Source organism: Mytilus californianus, unplaced genomic scaffold (assembly GCF_021869535.1).
Source record: "Mytilus californianus isolate M0D057914Y unplaced genomic scaffold, xbMytCali1.0.p SCAF_3, whole genome shotgun sequence".
NCBI classification, from domain to species: domain Eukaryota; kingdom Metazoa; phylum Mollusca; class Bivalvia; order Mytilida; family Mytilidae; genus Mytilus; species Mytilus californianus.
In genome coordinates, this window is record NW_026262679.1 from 29478869 (window position 1) to 29497109 (window position 18241).

The following is an 18241-nucleotide window of genomic DNA, read 5'->3' on the forward strand; positions in this document are numbered from 1 at the left end:
AACTTAGAATGTTGTAGGTATAAAAAACTGAAATTTTCAAATCTTTTCAATATGTTTTCTTTATTTTCAAATTTTTGTTAAGGTGACGAGATTCTTATTTTTAATCATTCTAGTGGACGGAAGGAAACATTGGATCTCTCTTATCTTTTTAAAGTCCCCACCTTGACGAAAGAAAAATATATTCAAGACCCCACTTCCAAAGACATAAAAATATCACACCCCTCCCCCTCTTCATTTCTCAATACTTTTGTTTTTTATAACAAAAAAGTAAAAGCATACAATTTCTATTATTTTTATTATTAGTAGTAGTAGTAGTAGTAGTAGTAGTAGGGGATCTAGAGCTTCATGTAGGTTAGTTGTTTGTGACTTCAGGGAACTTTATTTGGATATGCCAGCTATGGTCTCATTGACATTTACCACACCTTCATTCCATTTTAGCTTCAGATTAAAATACTCTTCTGGAAGAACATGTTGAAACTTAGAATTTGGGATCTTAAGAATTGAACCGAGCGGAAATCTTTTTCTTCATGCCAAATATTACTTGTTTTTTATTGTATGGGGAGCGCACGGTAGGGTGTGCGTCTCCTGATTACGCATCTCTAGGTCATAAAGGAAAAATAGTATATTCATCAATTAGCTATGTTTTTATCATGTTTGAAATACAGAATTGCTCAAATCTTTTGAAAACATTTCGATGACGCCCCCACCTCATTTAAAGTATTAAAAAGTTGAATACTCCCCCTTTCCATTCCCAAAATTTTACATAAGTATACACGTTAACGGTACTACAATCTGTCGATACCTATATTTTGGCATTGCACAAGGTCATGTTTTTCTCTGACTGTTAATGACATCTTCACACTAAATCCATTGGATGTTGGATGTGTACTGATTGATATTTTAATCTTAGATACATGATTTTTGTATTATTTGTGTTTTTGCTTTGAACTAGCTGTCAGTAACTGCGAGTACTCTCAGATCTTTACTTAGTGTCTTTTTTGTTGTGGGATGTATAGATACGCTGACACGTCCGGTTTGTGTTTTCGTTAGATGTTTTCTGCTTTGTATCGATCGGATGAGTTAAGCCCTTTTCAACTGATTTTATATAGTTTGTTGTTATGTTTCACTTTTACACCACTGTCCCAGGTTAGGGGGAGGGTTTGGCGCCAGCAAACTAGTTTAACACCGCCACATTCTATATGTGCCTGTCCAAAGTCAAGAGCTTGTAGTTCTGTGGTGGTCGTTGGTTCATGTCTGTCATATTTGTTTCTCGTAAATTGTTTTGTTATAAATTAGGCCGTCAGTTTTCTCAATTGAATTGTTTCATATTTTTCACATCAACTTCATTTGAACTTTGGTGAAAAGTTGTCTCATTTGCAATCATACCACATCTCCTTATTTTTATGTGGCTTTTTAACGGGAAATTGGAATGTAGTTTTAGGCGTTAATATTGTTCTATAGTAGGTCTCGATGTCTTGTCCCTTTGAAGTAAAAGTCAGATTGAATCAGTATTAAAACTCAGAAGCGGCGGACTTGAGTTGGGGTTTGGGCTGGGGGATGGGGCGCCCCCTTATAGAGCTACACATATGTTTATGCATAGACTTTTTACATGTTCAAGTCCTAACGTTGTCTTGCCGGTGGGTTCCTCCTTTAAAAAAAAGCCTGGACACGCATCAGAAACTATCACGATGCTTAATGAATTTTATACCAGTTCATAATTATCATTTGAAGATACGTATAATTTCATTTCTCTAATTCTTTGTCAATTTATCCCTTTCTGCACCCATTGTATAAAAAAAATTTAATCAACGTGTGGTTCGTTTGATCTCAGTTCTTCATTGATTAAAATCCGATTATGACGTCGAATTTTCTTGCTTTCTTCTGAATTTCCTATTGTGACGGCATGAAAAAAGGCGACCATGCCTGATGACGTCACATAGAAAGAGCACATCTTTTTGCAGATCATTCGAAAAGAAGGAATAAATTTGCCTGCGTATTGTTTGAAAATCATTAGGAGAAACAGATTCCACCACCAAATCTCGTGTAATACGATATTTATCCACTCTCGACAATTAAATTTTAAATATTTAAAACGCTCGGCGAGCCTCGCGTTTAAAATTTGAAAATTTAACTGTCTCGAGTGGATAAATATCGTATCACACTCAATGCAGTGGTAGAATCTATATGTAAACAATTTAGAAATTCATTTTGAATTGATTTCAAGAAATGCCGAAGTCCTAATGCATTTGTCTGTTCTTTCATGATTTCATCATTCTTCAACAATATCAAAATAAGACCCAGCTTGCAAAAAAACCACCTACAGCCAATTTTTCTAATAAAACCAAAGCAAAAAATATATTAAAACTAGACGGGACACTAACCACACAAAACCTATTTACCATACAAACAAAAACAAAAAACAGATAACAATTTCAAAATACGATTTTGAAAGCTGAGCTGAAAAAAATCTGTTTTATAAATTTTCTTCCTGGTTTTAAAAGAAAGATTTTTTTTTTTACATTAACGCGGCTGTCAAAGAAAGCACCCTTTTTTCTTTGTACTCGTAAGTTTACGTTAGGTTAACGATCAACTTTGTGAAACACTCGTAGCTAAAATCTTACGCTTAACGTAAGTTTAATCGTAAACGTAAATCGAACGATTTTTTGTGAAACGCTAGCCAGTTCAACAAAAGTGTTCTGTCTTTAGCTTTCTTTTGGGATAAGAGTCAGAATACCCCGTCTTTGGTCTATTGAGAGGGTTCTGGTCTCGAAGGAATATTCATAGCTTTCTAAAACATATTTTTTTATATCAATCCAGAAAAATTTGTAAAACTCAGAAGTTAGCCCGTCTGTACCAGGGCTTTTATTATTTTCAAATGTTTTCAAAACTTTAATGCCTTCAGATTCTGAAATATTTGCATCGCATATATCTTTTTCCACATCTGTAAGCTTAGGAATAAAATCCAAACTAAAAAAATTAGAATCACCCGAATATTAATTTTATCAGGGTCTTCTTTTGATGAGACTGAGTATAGTTTTTTATAGAAATTTCTCTCTTCGTTTAGATTTTTTTCTTTTGACATAATTTCAATGTCGTTTACAACTAATTTGTTAATACATTTTTTTTTTATAATTGCGTTTTTCTAATGACAAGAAATATTTTGAATTTCTTTCATTGCCTTCGCAGTGCTTGGCATATGATCGTATAATAGCCCCCTTGTTCGATCGATTGTTTACTACTTGCTCTAAATCCTCTTTAACAATATCTAATTCAATCAAAAGTGTATTAATATCTTTATCTAAATATGTACGAGAGAAAATTTTCTGAATTTCGTCTTGTCGTTGTTTTTAAATTGGACTCTCTTTCCCGTAATTTCATGTTTTTATACTTTGAATATTTGACGGTTGCGCCTCGGATTTCGGTTATTTTGTTATTTCACTTTTCACCTTGTATGGTATCCCATTTCAAATTTTTATTTCTAAATTGTGATATTTATTATCACATTCTGATAAAGTATTTTAACTATTTCCACATAATCTTTATCTGTCAGTATACCCGAGTTGAATTTCCAGAAACCGGGACCTCTCTCACTAAAGATTTCGCCGGACAGTGTAAATTTAATAAGACTATGATCAGTTTTTATAGATGGGACAATGGATGTTTTGTTTACACTGCTTGACAAGAAATTTGATATCAACCAAAAATCTAATCGACATTGTATAAGAGGGTTTCTTTGACGCCAAGTGTATAATCTAGAATCAACATTTTTTGTCCTCCAAATGTCACATAACTCAAATTTTTCTATAAAATCTTCAAATTTACTCGTATATTTGTCAGGTTTTGAATCACCCATTTTGTCTAAAGATGGATATCTTCGCCCAAAACAAGATTTTGATCTTATTTTTCGTTTAATAAAATTTTGATTTTTTTAATATAATCAATTTGTTCATTTTCAAAATTTTTGGTGGGCGCATAATAATTTACAAAAACTAAATCTGTGTTATCAATTTCAACAGTTAGAATGAGATACCTTCCATTTTCATCTGCTATTTTTTCCTTTAATTTATAGTCTGTTGAGCTGTAAAACAAAATAGCAACACCTCTAGAATAAGTTTCCCCATGCAAAAAATAAATATCTCCATCTCATTCCCCTTTCCATATAGTTTCATAGGATTCAATACTGTGTGTTTCTTGTAAAAAAAAAATTGTCGCTTTGAAATTTGTTCAACCGAAGAAACATGGATTTACGTTTAAAATCGTTCCCAAAGTCATTCACATTAAGAGAAGTTAAATTGATACAATAATTAGCCAATTACTAGTTTTGGCTTTACAGTCTTATAAATTCCAAATGTAATACACTTAATGTAGTTGAACATTATATAACTAAGTAAAAAAAAAACACAGCAAAACATATACATTTTCAGGTACGCAGACATTCTTTTCGTACATTTTGTTTACCTTTTCTTGTCGACGTACGAATATGGGACACTGTTATGTAATGGCAAATATGTATAGATTTTTAATAGAAGTGTGGATAACATTTGTAGATATATCTCATACTTGTAATTTTATATGCACATATATTACTGTAAACAAACTGCAAATTACAATCAATACCATTTAAACTATTGTTATGAATAATAAAGGCAACAGTAGTATACCGCTGTTCAAAAGTCATAAATTGATTGAGAGAAAACAAATCAGGGTCACAAACTAAAACCGAGGGAAACACATCAACTATAAGAGGAAAACAACAGAACAACAGAAACACTGTAGTGCAACAAAAACAAACGCCAATATACATAGAAATGAACTTGATAATTTGACAACAACTGCCATATTCCTGACTTGGTAAAGGACATTTTAAGAACAAAATGGTGGGTAAAACCTGGTTTTATGGCTAGCCAAACCTCCCGTTTATATGGCAATGTTAAAAAAATGTCGCTAAAATGACAACACTACGCGACAGAAATACAGCACAAACAAACGCAAAATCAGTCAGCACAGAGTGTTACAACATGTAAACCGCAGAATAACAACGAACATCTCCCATTAACGACAGACAGCAAAGGACTTCACTAACATTGACGTATTTGTGTAACAAATATATAATCTTGAAATTCATACAATTATTTTCACAATACTAGTCCAAACGATTGTTATGATTATGACGGTATTGAAAGGCTATATTTGTAAAAAATGCTATGACAACGTCATAATTACTTGGACTAACACAATACTTTATCCATGGAAAATGAAAATTAATTCGACTATACTGACAAATAATACATAACACATTATCCAACGGAAACCACAACAGAAAAATCATAAATAAATACATGAATGTTGGATGTATAACAATACCGAGACACGTCGTTAAGCAATGCAAATTAACACTCGTCACAACAGTCATACACGGTAAAAGGTTACGTTTGGTACTTAGCAGACAGACGACATAGATGTTAAACCACAATCTAAGACGTGGTAAAAATGTCATTAGTTAGTTTAGACACAGACACGTCGTGTAGATCAACCAATTCATGATGGTGTCCATAAAGTTTAAGAAGTGTCATTTTTAATCTTTCCTCCTCATAACTCTGTTGATGCAGTTTCTGCGTAAGGAGCACACTCCTGTATATGTTGTCTGTATAGTTTGAACATGCACGAGCATAACGTATCAACTGAGAAATGGAAACATATATGAACCTGAATTTAGTTCTTTTTACATACATGCGCCGAGATGTACCTTAAACATGTTATTATTGTAAAAATAAAATCCATTTGGTAGACTGAGATAAGGGAAGAACGCCACCTCTGGACAACCGAAAACTTACAAGTTATGTTTTATGCATTTGTCCATCTCCTGAATTCGTGAAATATTTGAAACTGGCATTTAGCCAACATCAATCAGTTAATCAAGAATGATTAAAATGAATTATTAGATTGTTGTCTGTCATTTTAGACCCTTCAGTGCAAAAACTGCGACGGTATCGACTGTACAAAGATACATGCTATCCATTTTGTGAGTACTGTTTGCATATAAACATTTATAGCTGATTATATGGATATATTCCTTTCTAAACAAACAGAAAAAAAGAGTAAATCATCATTTAGTTAATGTTTGATATTATTCAATGAATATTATTATAATTTGAAGATTTGCTATTGTGGCTACGATTAACCCTATTTATTTGGTTGTATATGTAGACAACGCAATTACTAAATGTAGTTAATGTATAGTGCATACTTATTAATGTTTTAAAGTTAGCAAATAACTTTTTATTTGCAAACGCTCTGCATGTCTTGCAGCATGCATATTTTTCAAAGCAATAATTTTACACAATCCATTATCCGAAAAGTTGCATAGAGCCGATATAGAGACAAATGAACAAGAATTTGATTACTAACCGTGCGCTGACAATTGACCGAAGTAATTGGATTGCAGTAGCCATGTCCTACTCCTGAGTCTTGATCAACTTTCTAGAAGAGAAATATTTACCCTATATTTAAGCAGGAAGGATATAGTTTTAGAATCGTCCGTTCGTCAGTCATTTGCGTTTTTGGATTCTAACCAAAACACTTGATATATTAATTGCAACCTTACTTTTTTCTATGATCTCATATAGTGAGAGATTCCTATTGATTATGAGATCCACATGTCAAAGATCAAGGTTATAGAAAAAAAAAGTGGTTTCCAGACGCTAAATAAAATAATACATCTTGGATTGCAACTCTAATTTGATATACGGTCACTTATAATAGAAGGAATATCCTTATCTATTTTGAGGTCAATGTCTTAGTTACTAAATATGGACTGAATTTGGTTTTAAAAAATGGTTTTCTGATGCTAAAACAAAACAAAAGTGGTCAATAAGCGCATTTCTCTTCACTTAGGCCGTAATAGTAACATTTCGGTTATATCACTTAGTTGACATTGACATTTGCATAGGTTGTTTGTGAAAGTGTCAACCTATGACACCTATTCCATTAATTTTGTGTGTTCATGGTGGAAGCGAAAGACTGTGCAATGTACTGTGATATGGTATATAGAAATAAGAAGATGTGGTATGAGTACCAACACGACAACTCTCCATCCAAGTCACAATGTGTAAAAAGTAAACCATTATAGGGCAAAGTACGGCCTTCAAAACGGAGCCATGGCTCACACCGAACAGCAAGCTATAACGGGCCCTAAAATTACTAGTGTAAATCATTTCAAACGGGAAAACCAACGGTCTAATCTATAAAAAAAAATCGAGAAACGAGAAATACTTATGAACCACATAAACTAACGACAACCACTGAAAAATATGTTCCTGACTATGTGCATTCATGTGATTATATTTTGCATTTGAAAAAAGTAAAAAAACAAAGGTGCTCCAAAAAGGGATGAAAATACTTAACATGCTCAATATGTAGAAGAAGGCAGAAGTATGCATAAAACCCAAACTGATGGTACTGACAGAAAGAACATCCGAAGATAAAAATAAATCATTACGGAGAAGAAATCGACGCGACACACAAAATTGGTTTCCTCATTTAGTAATAAAGATAATCTGTCTGTATGTGTTTTGAAAATAAACGAAATTCCTAACATAAGATAGCCAATTTGATTCTCGTATATTTGTAGTCTTTTAAATCATTTTTTCTTTATGGAGTTACACATGTTACTGTGCAATAGACTATTTTCATATTACCGACTTTTGACTCCGGATTATATAATTTGTCGACTAGTTACCTTGGACATCATGGTACCAAGTCAGGTAAGAGCAAGCTAAAGAAGTAAAACCGAGCGTTCAATCGGTACAATTTTGAGGGAAAATTACCTGCTCAACATTTTTTTTCACTACAAAATCATCGGAAAACAGCAAACTTTCCCCTCAAATTACACAGATTATATGTTTGATTTTACTTATTTTGGTTGCTCTTACTTGACCGAGTACCATGATGTCCAAGGTAACCAGTCGACAAATTATATAATCCGTAGTCAAAAGTCGGTAATATGAAAATAGTCTATTCAGTTATAATTCTTTGTACATACATTTCAGCGTGTGTCAGCAACTTACTGTCGGAAAATTTGGTGCACATGCATTAATCATTTGAATGAAACGAATCAACTATGTAAGATACGCGGAGGTGACGTCATCAAAAGTGCAAGACAGTTATGTTCTATTCTCTTGACATATTCAGAAAGTTAGTTCTTATTTGCAACATTCTGTTTTTATTTGCGCACCTAAAAACATTTTTTATACTTCCACCAAGTCGAAGCAATGTAGGTGTATATTTTGTCTTCCACTACATTATTAGCTTAGAAACATACAAATGCAAGAAATACAAATATCAGGACGAATGCTGACTTGGACAGATGTCATCAAGGATATGGCGTCGTCTGTAATAGCGAGTGTCTCAATATCCCCAGTGGACATAAATACTTCGACAATGACCTTCGCAAATGGCTTCGTATAATATATTGTCTTTAGTCCTTTAAACCGCAGTGTTCATTTAAGAAACCAAAAACACTGCAAAAACTCGAATAACTTTAAAAAAAGAGTGTCAATTCATGAGTAATAAAACAAATAACTTACTTGTTTATATATTTTGATTAACTGAATTGTAAATCAGCTATAATCTCATATTGCATACGAATTAGAGAGCATCCTCTGTAGGTTGGTAGAGATATGTATGTGTAACAAAATGCAAACTTAACAAACGCAAATAGAGTCTCGCTCATTCATTCAAAACAGCAATGGACATTATACATGAGTATATCAAACAATCACTCAACAAATTACTACTCCATTAAATTTATCTTCCATTTAATACTACGTCTAGTTATGTCATGAATTACAGTCTAAATTCTTATATTCAAATTGAATCTTTTTATTAGTAGTATATGTAGAGTTCACGCTTGCTTTTACTTACCTTTAACGTGGTTATTTGTCAGGAGTGTATTCGACCTGTTTATACTCATAGGTTTTATAACGAGTGAGATTTTGATATAGTTTGATATCTTATTTTTTTATAATAATAAACGAGTACTAGTATTCCGCTAGTTCATTATACTTAGTATTTGAATTTAAATAACGAGAGTTCATATCAACGATATTCAATTCTAACGAGTACCTTTAACCTCATTATCTTATGGTCAGCCCTCTCATTGTGTTACATTAGAAGTTCCGCGAATCGTTGATTTAGTCTTGTACACAAACAAGTATTAGAGAAATATTTCAAGCAGGGTTATTTACTGTTTTACCCAGAAAATCTCAATAGTTAATTTTGTTCCATCGTCTATTAAAAATGCATTGTATGTATGTTAGATAGGTCCCGTACGTGAATAATGTATACATTATGTCGACGGGCCGGACGTCTCTAATAATAAGCAATGAGATTTGCCTCCTATTAACGTTAAAGTGAACTCAGCATAAATTAACTTCTTACAATTTTAATCAAACAAATGATTCGACAGAAGAAAAAGTTGAAGCTATTAACAAAACATTTATTTCATCATTATTTTGCATCAGTTTACACAAAACAAAGATTTACAACGAAGATGAAGTGGCGCATTCCTTTCCGAGTCGGAGCCGTCAGTATATATCTTCACATCAGTTATTCATATCGGGGTATCCGGCAAATTAAAATTGAAATAGTTTTAAAGTAATTTTATTTCATCATCTATTTTTGTTTTGTCATTTCCGAGTCAACTATCCTAGAAATAAACTCTGTTGTGGTTTTTTATGTTTGAAAGAGTTGTTTGGGATTCGATCCACTTCCTAATAATAATTTATGATTCTTTAATGTGTGTACTGGCCATGTTATCCCTTTCTTTACTCGTTCACCTCTTGTTGCTCCCTAGCCGCGCCGCCTCCACTTTGACCTCTCCCTCGATCAGTTACTTTATTCAATTATCAAATTTTTGTTAATAGTAGTTTTTGAAATTGATTTGGAATCATGAGATTTAGATATCGGTAAACTACTATTGACTAAAATAAAATCGGATTGAAACTACTATTACAGATTTTCATCCAGACGAACGAAATTTATCTGCAAACTTGCGTATCATTTTTTTTTTTTTTTTTAGTCAGCAGGGGTTTAAGCAATGCTTCTATACACGTGACATTGCGGTAACAATTATAGCACTGTGTCCAGAGACCTAGTATATTCAACCATAGCTTACATTATTCGAATTATGTCATTCCTCGTCGGCTTTACTTGGGTTTTTTTACACATCACGTGTCGTATGGTGGCATTGGAGATGGCATACCTCATAGACCATATATGTCTGTCTGCAGTAGCAGATATTAATAATTATCATCCAGTCACATCGGTTTTACTCACATTTGTCTTCGGAAAACGCCTGTACCAAGTCAGGACTATGAAAGTTGTTTTCCACGTGGTCCGTTGGTTTATAACGTTTTACTTAGTCACTATTATTCGTTCTCCCTTTTTAAATTTACCTTGAGGTTTGGTATTTTTGATAATCTTTTTTTTTCGTTTGAAAAGAACCCATTTCGTATGAGAGCTATCACAGATAAAGAATTGTTAGTTCATCGTACTTAATTAATCAACAAGAGTGACCATCACATTATTTTGAAAAGCGCTCGCGAAAACAGCATTCAATTATATCATATATAACATCCGATGAAGAACTGTGTCTACTGTTGGTAGCGTCTGCGTGTTCTTTGTACCACATCTACAAATATACATTTTACCACTTACAAAGTCTGCATTCAGAACAATAATGTTATAATTCAAATTGTCTATATTTTTCATTTGTTTCAATCGATCATGTACGTAAAACGTATATGGTATATGCACTACAATTGATCAAGATTAAATACAGTGTACATTTTGTATCTTGCTATGAAGATTGTTTACTTTTTGTAGCAGATGAAAGTAAAAAGGAAGACATGCCTAAAGGTAAGGAAGGATGTTTATCCTGATACCTTTATTAGTTATTGTATACCTTTTTACTACATTATACAAAACAAACGCTCTTAATAAATGATAAAAAAAAAAAATCAACACCGACATATAATAATTCGAATGATCAAGGATGCTTTTTAATAATTTTGCCTAAGTCAATAAAAATGATAATCGGCCAAATTAAAATTGAAATAGTTCAATAGTAATTTTATTTCTCATCATCCATTATTGTTCTGTCGGAAAGATCTTTAATTTCCGAGTCAACTATTCTAGATTTAAACTCGGTTGTGTTTTTTTTTATTTATGTTTGAAATAGTGGTTTGGGATTTGAGTCCCTTCCTAAAAATAATTTATGATTCTTTAATGTGTGTACTGGCCATGTGACTCCTTTCTTTACTCGTACACCTATTGTTGCTCGCTAGCCTCGCCGCCTCCTTTTCAACCTCTCTCGCGATCAGTTACTCTATTCAATTATCCAATTTTTGTTAATAGTAGTTTTTGAAATTGATTTGAAATCATGAGATTTAGTTATCGGTAAACTACTGTTTCCTAAAATAAAATCTGATTGACACTACTATTTCAAATTCTTACATCCAGACGAACGAAATTTATCTGCAAATTTGCGTACCAAATTTTTGTTTTTTTTATTCAGCAGGAGTTTAAGCATTGCTTCTGTACACGTGACATCGCGGTAACAATTATAGCACTGTATCCAGCGACCTAGTATATTCGACCATAGCTTGCGTTATTCGAAATATGTCATTCCTCGTCGGCTTTACCTGGGTTTTTAACACATCACGTGTCGTATGGTGATATTACAGATGACATACCTCATAGACCAACTATGTCTGTTTTCAGCAGCAGATAATAATAATTACCATCCAGTGACATCGGTTTTACTCACAATTGTCTTCGGAAAACGCCTGTACCATGTCAGGACTATGAAAGTTGTTTTCCACGTGGTCCGTTGGTTTATAACGTTTTATTTAGTCACTATTATTCGTTCTCCCTTTTTAAATTTACCTTGAGGTTTGGTATTTTTGATAATCTTTTTTTTTCGTTTGAAAAGAACCCATTTTGTATGAGAGCTATCACAGATAAAGAATTGTTAGTTCATCGTACTTAATTAATCAACGAGAGTGACCATCACATTATTTTGAAAAGCGCTCGCGAAAACAGCATTCAATTATATCATATATAACATCCGATGAAGAATTGTGTCTACTGTTGGTAGCGTCTGCGTGTTCTTTGTACCACATCTACAAATATACATTTTACCACTTACAAAGTCTGCATTCAGAACAATAACGTTATAATTCAAATTGTCTATATTTTCCATTTGTTTCAATTGATCATGTACGTAAAACGTATATGGTATATATGCACTACAATTGATCAAGATTAAATACAGTGTACATTTTGTATCTTGCTATGACGATTGTTTACTTTTTGTACCAGATGAAAGTAAAAAGGAAGACATGCCTAAAGGTAAGGAAGGATGTTTATCCTGATACCTTTATTAGTTATTGTATACCTTTTTACTACATTATACAAAACAAACGCTCTTAATAAATGATAAAAAAAAATAATCAACACCGACATATAATAATTCGAATGATTAAGGATGCTTTTTAATAATTTTGCCTAAGTCAATAAAAATAATAATCGGCCAAATTAAAATTGAAATAGTTCAATAGTAATTTTATTTCTCATCGTCCATTATTGTTCTGTCGGAAAGATCTTTAATTTCCGAGTCAACTATTCTAGATTTAAACTCGGTTGTGTTTTTTATTTATGTATGTTTGAAATAGTGGTTTGGGATTTGAGTCCCTTCCTAAAAATAATTTATGATTCTTTAAGGTGTGTACTGGCCATGTGACCCCTTTCTTTTGGTATAATACCACCATTGTTTTTCCCCATTAGTCTTTGTTTAATTCGAACTTTTCAAAATATTATGCAGAATGTATCTTTGTTTCAAAAAAAGAAATACTTGGCATGAGTCAAGTTTTTTCCTGTCCAGTACAACAGACAAAATTTTACATGACATTTTATTGCATATAAGATAATAATCATCACTGGAAGTTAATAAATCAAATTTTCACCCTTTTTTTCCTTGTGTACAAGCTTAAGTAACTATGTAACCTCAAGTTTCAGAAATATTCTATAGAAACACCAAATAAAAAAAGAATAGTGCTGTTTATGACTCAGAAATTTTGTACTGCAATGAAATGTAGGATTGATTTCATACAATTGCAAGCGAATATTTTTTTCAACCCTTTTTCGTATGCAACCGGATGTGACGTACTATGATTTGGTGGGTATTACATCTTGACTCGTACACCTCATATTGCTCGCTGGCTGCGCCTTTTCCTTTTCGACCTCTGTCGCGATCAGTTACTGTATCCAATTATCCAATTTTTGAATTCGTTGTTTTCGATATTTTACTTTTTCTGTCATTACTGTCTATTAAATGTCAAATTCAAAGAAATAAACTATGAAATATTTTACATAACTACCATCCGTATTTAATAAAGCGCACAATTGATCAAACGTATCCGTGAAGGACAATAGAGTACTTTTGGGTAAATTATCTTCCTCGTATTAACCAATCAAATCTGGCATTTAGGCATGAAGTATAATAATATTCATTGCATTACCTCTAGATATTTCTTCACTAATAAATTTAGAAATTTAAGAAAAGTCAAGGCTCCAATTCCCTCAGTCAAAGATTACCCAAGATGGATAAGCCTATTGTTTTTGCAACCCTTTCGATCATGATGCTCCGTACGTTTTCAAGTATTTATACTTCCTTGGCTTTCAATTTGTTTGGTAAGAGCGTCCTTGAAAGAAATGATTCCAGAAAAGTGCTTCGGATGCACCAAATTATAATGTTAATTTCATATATCAAATATATAAATGCCAATTTTATTGCAGTGAGTAAATTCACCTGGATCCTCTTAATATTTGGGAAAAAAACAATATTCAAAGGTACAAAACTTATTGTGTTGAAATGTCGTCAAACTTTTGCCCGGATGACTTTACATGTACCTCGCATCACTGTTTATTCTAAATGCTAGTCACAGTCTTTCCAGTTATTATACCAAATTGACGAACATTTGATATTTTATTAATAAGTTGCCATTTGAATACGGACTTTCCGTTTTGAATTTTCCTCGGAGTTCGGTATTATTGTTATTTTACTTTTTTTTCTAAAATGATCTCAATTGGTAAAAAAATAGTTTAAAGTTTCGCGAGTTGCTCAATATTATAAGTAAATTTCCGGTGATAAGTCATGACATCAACGGTGTAGATAAAAAGTCGAGATTGCGTAGTAAAAAATTGTTAAAGGATGAGTAGAGCTTATGTTGAATCTAATCATAAAAGTATATTATAATTTATAATAAATGTCTTATCTGTGATCACCCGTGACGAAGATATTCTGTCACGACCTAACATGTCATCATCGCGTCATATAAACGTACATAGTCGTTTATCTTTGTAGATGATTTATATCACGATTTGTTAGCATGGGCTTTATTTGCAAACAGAAAAGAATTAGCTGGAGTATTTTGGTCCAAATGCAAAAATCCATTACGTAAGAATAAATATAATTGACTGGGTATAAGTGAATTATTGAAAAATTCTTGTAACACTTTCACTTTCTTAATTATGTTTTGATTGACTAATATTTTCTGTGTTTCCATCTCACTGTATCACTTTCCGTTCATTAATATAATTAGACAGGACAGCTATTCACACACTATATAACAATATGTAAGTAAAGGCAACAGTAGTATACTGGTGTTCAAAAGTCATAAATCGATTGAGAGAAACCAAATCCGGGATACAAACTAAAATCGAGGGAATCACATCAACTATAAGAGGAAAACAAAGGAACAACAGGAATACTGAAGTGCAACAAAAACAAACGCCAACATACATAGAAATGAACTATTTGATAACAATTGCCATATTCCTGACTTGGTACAGGACATTTTCAGAAAAAAATGGTGGGTTGAACCTGGTTTAATGGCTAGCCAAACCTCCCGCTTTATGAAAATGTAAAATAATATCGCTAAAATGACAACACTACGTGACAGAAATACAGTACAAATACACACAAGAACATTCATCACAGAGAAACGCACAAACAAATAATATAATAGTCGACACAACATGCAAACCGCAGAACAACAACGAACATATTATATCAACGACAGACACCACAGGATATCACACACAGTGACGCGCTTACGTAACTAACATGCAATCTCGAACTTTATACAATTATTTTCACAATACTCGTCCAAACAATTTTCATGACAATAATGTTATGGAAAGGCAATTTTATAATTATTTGGACTACAAACGATAAGACATAACAGATTATACAACCGACACCATAACAGAAACAACAAAAATAAATACATGAATGTTGGATGTACAAAATACAGAGACACGTCGTATAGCAATGCAAATTCACACTCGGTATAACAGTCATATTCGGGAATATGACAATGATGGTATTGAAAGGCAATTTTATAATTATTTGGACAACAAACGATAAGACATAACACATTATTCAACCGAAACCATAACAGAAACATCAAAAATAAATACATGAATGTTGGATGTACTAAATACCGAAACACGTCGTATAGCAATGCAAATTAACACTCGGTATAACAGTCATATTCAGGAATAGGTCACGTTCGGTACTTAGCATACAGACGACATAAATGTTAAACCACAATCTAAGACGTGGTAAAAATGTCATTAGTTAGTCTAGACACAGACACATTGTATATATCAACCAATTCGTGATGGTGTCCATAAAATTTACGGAGTGTCATTTTTAATCTGTCCTCCTCATAACTCTGTTGAAGCAGTTTCTGCGTAAGGAGCACACTCCTGTATATGAAGTCAGTATAGTGTGAACATGTACGAGCATAACGTATCAATTGAGATATATAAACATCATACGACGGAGCAGAGGGTATGTTACTGCTGAGAAATGAGAAATTGATAATTGGGAAGTTGAAATCATCCCGATTACAGAAACAATCATAATGCAAGGGTATTCGGAAACGCAGGCATAAATCTGCTGTGCACGATAGCCAAAACAATGCTATAAATAGAAATCGGGAACACAGATCATATTGTTTCTGCAGATAATTGGGTGTGCTTTTAATCTCCATAATGAAGTTTTACAGATTGATATTTAAAAGCGGCTTCTAGCTTTTTTATTTCTAGCTTTTTCTGTCTAATGAGTTTACCAATTGATGGATCTATATAGAAAAACGGGGCATATTAAATGCATAATCAAGACGATTTACAATTTCTTACCTAATGTGATACAATGGTTCAGAAATCAATATACATTTGTATAAAACATTTGAACTTATATGGACAGCCAATGAAACATAAGCCTTAAACTACAGGTATTCGAGATACCAGAGTTTCAGTTTAAGTCTTACACAATGGTTTTTATTTTTTTAGGTACATCAGTGAAATAATGTATTGCAGTGCCATTTAATTTGCTTTCACAACGACAAATTACATGTATTTACAATAAACAATGAAGTGCAAATTGTGACCATAGTCTTAATTGTCTTCAAATCAAATATCTTTACTTATTCTAACAGTTACAGCGATTATGGCTAGTAGTATTTTAAAGAATATGGCTAAGAAAGTTCACACAGGCAAAGATCGGAAGTTACATGAAGATTTGACACAACATTCAAGGTGATACGTTTTGCTTACATCAATGTTATTTGATATCTCAACTGTTCTATATATACATGTCATTAAGAGATCTTTATTGTTTATTGTTATTCATTAATCATGGCCAGCATTATTAATCATTGATCATGGGCATTGTTGTTCGTTGTATATGAGCAGCAGCATTTTTATTCATTGTTCATGGGCAGCATTGTTATTCATTGTCCGTGGGCAGCATTGTTATTCATTTTTCATGGGCAGCATTGTTATTCGCCAGATCAAACACGTGCGACGTGTACTTTTTTTAATATATTTCGCTGCCTAAGATAAAGAGATGTTCAGATATATCATGTTTTGCTGTGTTTTAGGCTTTTTGAAAAAAGGGCCCTGGAACTTCAGAATACCTTGTATGACGAAGATGAGAAAGGTTGTATGTCGCTAGTAAACACTGTAGACGAGATATGGGATATGAGCGTTGGTCCAATTGAATGTGCTTATGAAAACGGAATGGTTGACGTGATCGGTCATCCATGTGTCCAGCGCCTCCTGAGTAAAATTTGGTACAATGATTCTGCAGCTCAGTTGCCACAGTGGTATAAGGTTATTTCCTTTCATGTGATAGAAGGAGAATATTGAGTATCAATTGTTGTCTTTTTGTTTTTGTTTAGATCGGTTATCTTCTTTCAAATCACTAATTACTAGCAAAAGTTCCATTCCAGGACTATAAAAAATGTTTATTAGATTCGCGATAAGAACAAACTCTTGTAGTAAATTTCTTATATATCTCTTTGGGGTTTAAAAAATTTGCTAGTGGTGCATTTCTAAGACAATAGTAAAAACGCAGTTTTGAGCTTCTGTTTTCACATTTATCTACCTAAATTGTATTGTTAAACCTGCAAACACGTCATACGATTAGCTTTGTTATTAATGAGAGAAGCCAATTGAATTGTAGTTAAGTATCTTATACAAAGAACGTTTTATTGTTGATTAAAACATTTCAATTGTATTTATTGCAGAGTTTGTGGTGCTGTGGTCGTGGTCCCAGACGTTTCGAAAACATGAAGAAAGCTTGGTCTTCTCCAGCAATGACGTTTGCTGTACATTACGTAAGTGGCGCCACATATAAAATCATGAAATAAGGTTGAAAAAAGAATACGAATTTCTAGAAATATATAATAAAATGAAACCTATTGAGACCTCACAATACATGTTTAGCCCCGCTGCATTTTTGCACCTGTCCCAAGTATGGGGCTTCTGGCCTTTGTTATTCTTGTTTTTTTTTTTTTTTAATTTTAGTTCATTTATATGTTTTTGAGTTTGGTGTGACGTCCGATTTCATTGCACTAACACACATTTTTTAGGAGCCAGCTGAAGCCCGCCTCCAGGTGTTGAAGACCCATTGGTGGACTTCGGCTGTTTCTGCTCTTTGGTCGGGTTGTTGTCTTTTTGACACATTCCCCATTTCCATTCTCAATTTTATCGATTGTAGGATCTGCTTACCCTTCCGGAGCACCTGAGATCACCCCCAGTTTTTGGTGGGGTTCGTGTTGCTTGGTCTTTGGTTTTCTATGTTGTGTCATCTGTACTATTATTTGTC

The 18241-nt window shown here is 33.0% G+C and overlaps 1 protein-coding gene across 4 annotated transcripts in view; it reads left to right on the forward strand.

Moving 5' to 3' along the window:
• LOC127734322 (transient receptor potential cation channel subfamily M member 8-like) overlaps positions 1-18241 on the forward strand; it is a 78215-nt gene that overhangs the window by 39464 nt on the left and 20510 nt on the right. For 3 of the 4 annotated variants that reach the window (XM_052244157.1, XM_052244158.1, XM_052244159.1), the window contains exons 17-24: positions 5963-6022; positions 8049-8193; positions 10885-10917; positions 12382-12411; positions 14426-14518; positions 16569-16668; positions 17013-17244; positions 17661-17750. In XM_052244157.1, the coding sequence (XP_052100117.1) occupies positions 5963-6022; positions 8049-8193; positions 10885-10917; positions 12382-12411; positions 14426-14518; positions 16569-16668; positions 17013-17244; positions 17661-17750 (783 nt within the window). The remainder of the gene's footprint in view (positions 1-5962; positions 6023-8048; positions 8194-10884; positions 10918-12381; positions 12412-14425; positions 14519-16568; positions 16669-17012; positions 17245-17660; positions 17751-18241) is intronic. The other variant, XM_052244160.1, reaches the window with a different exon arrangement.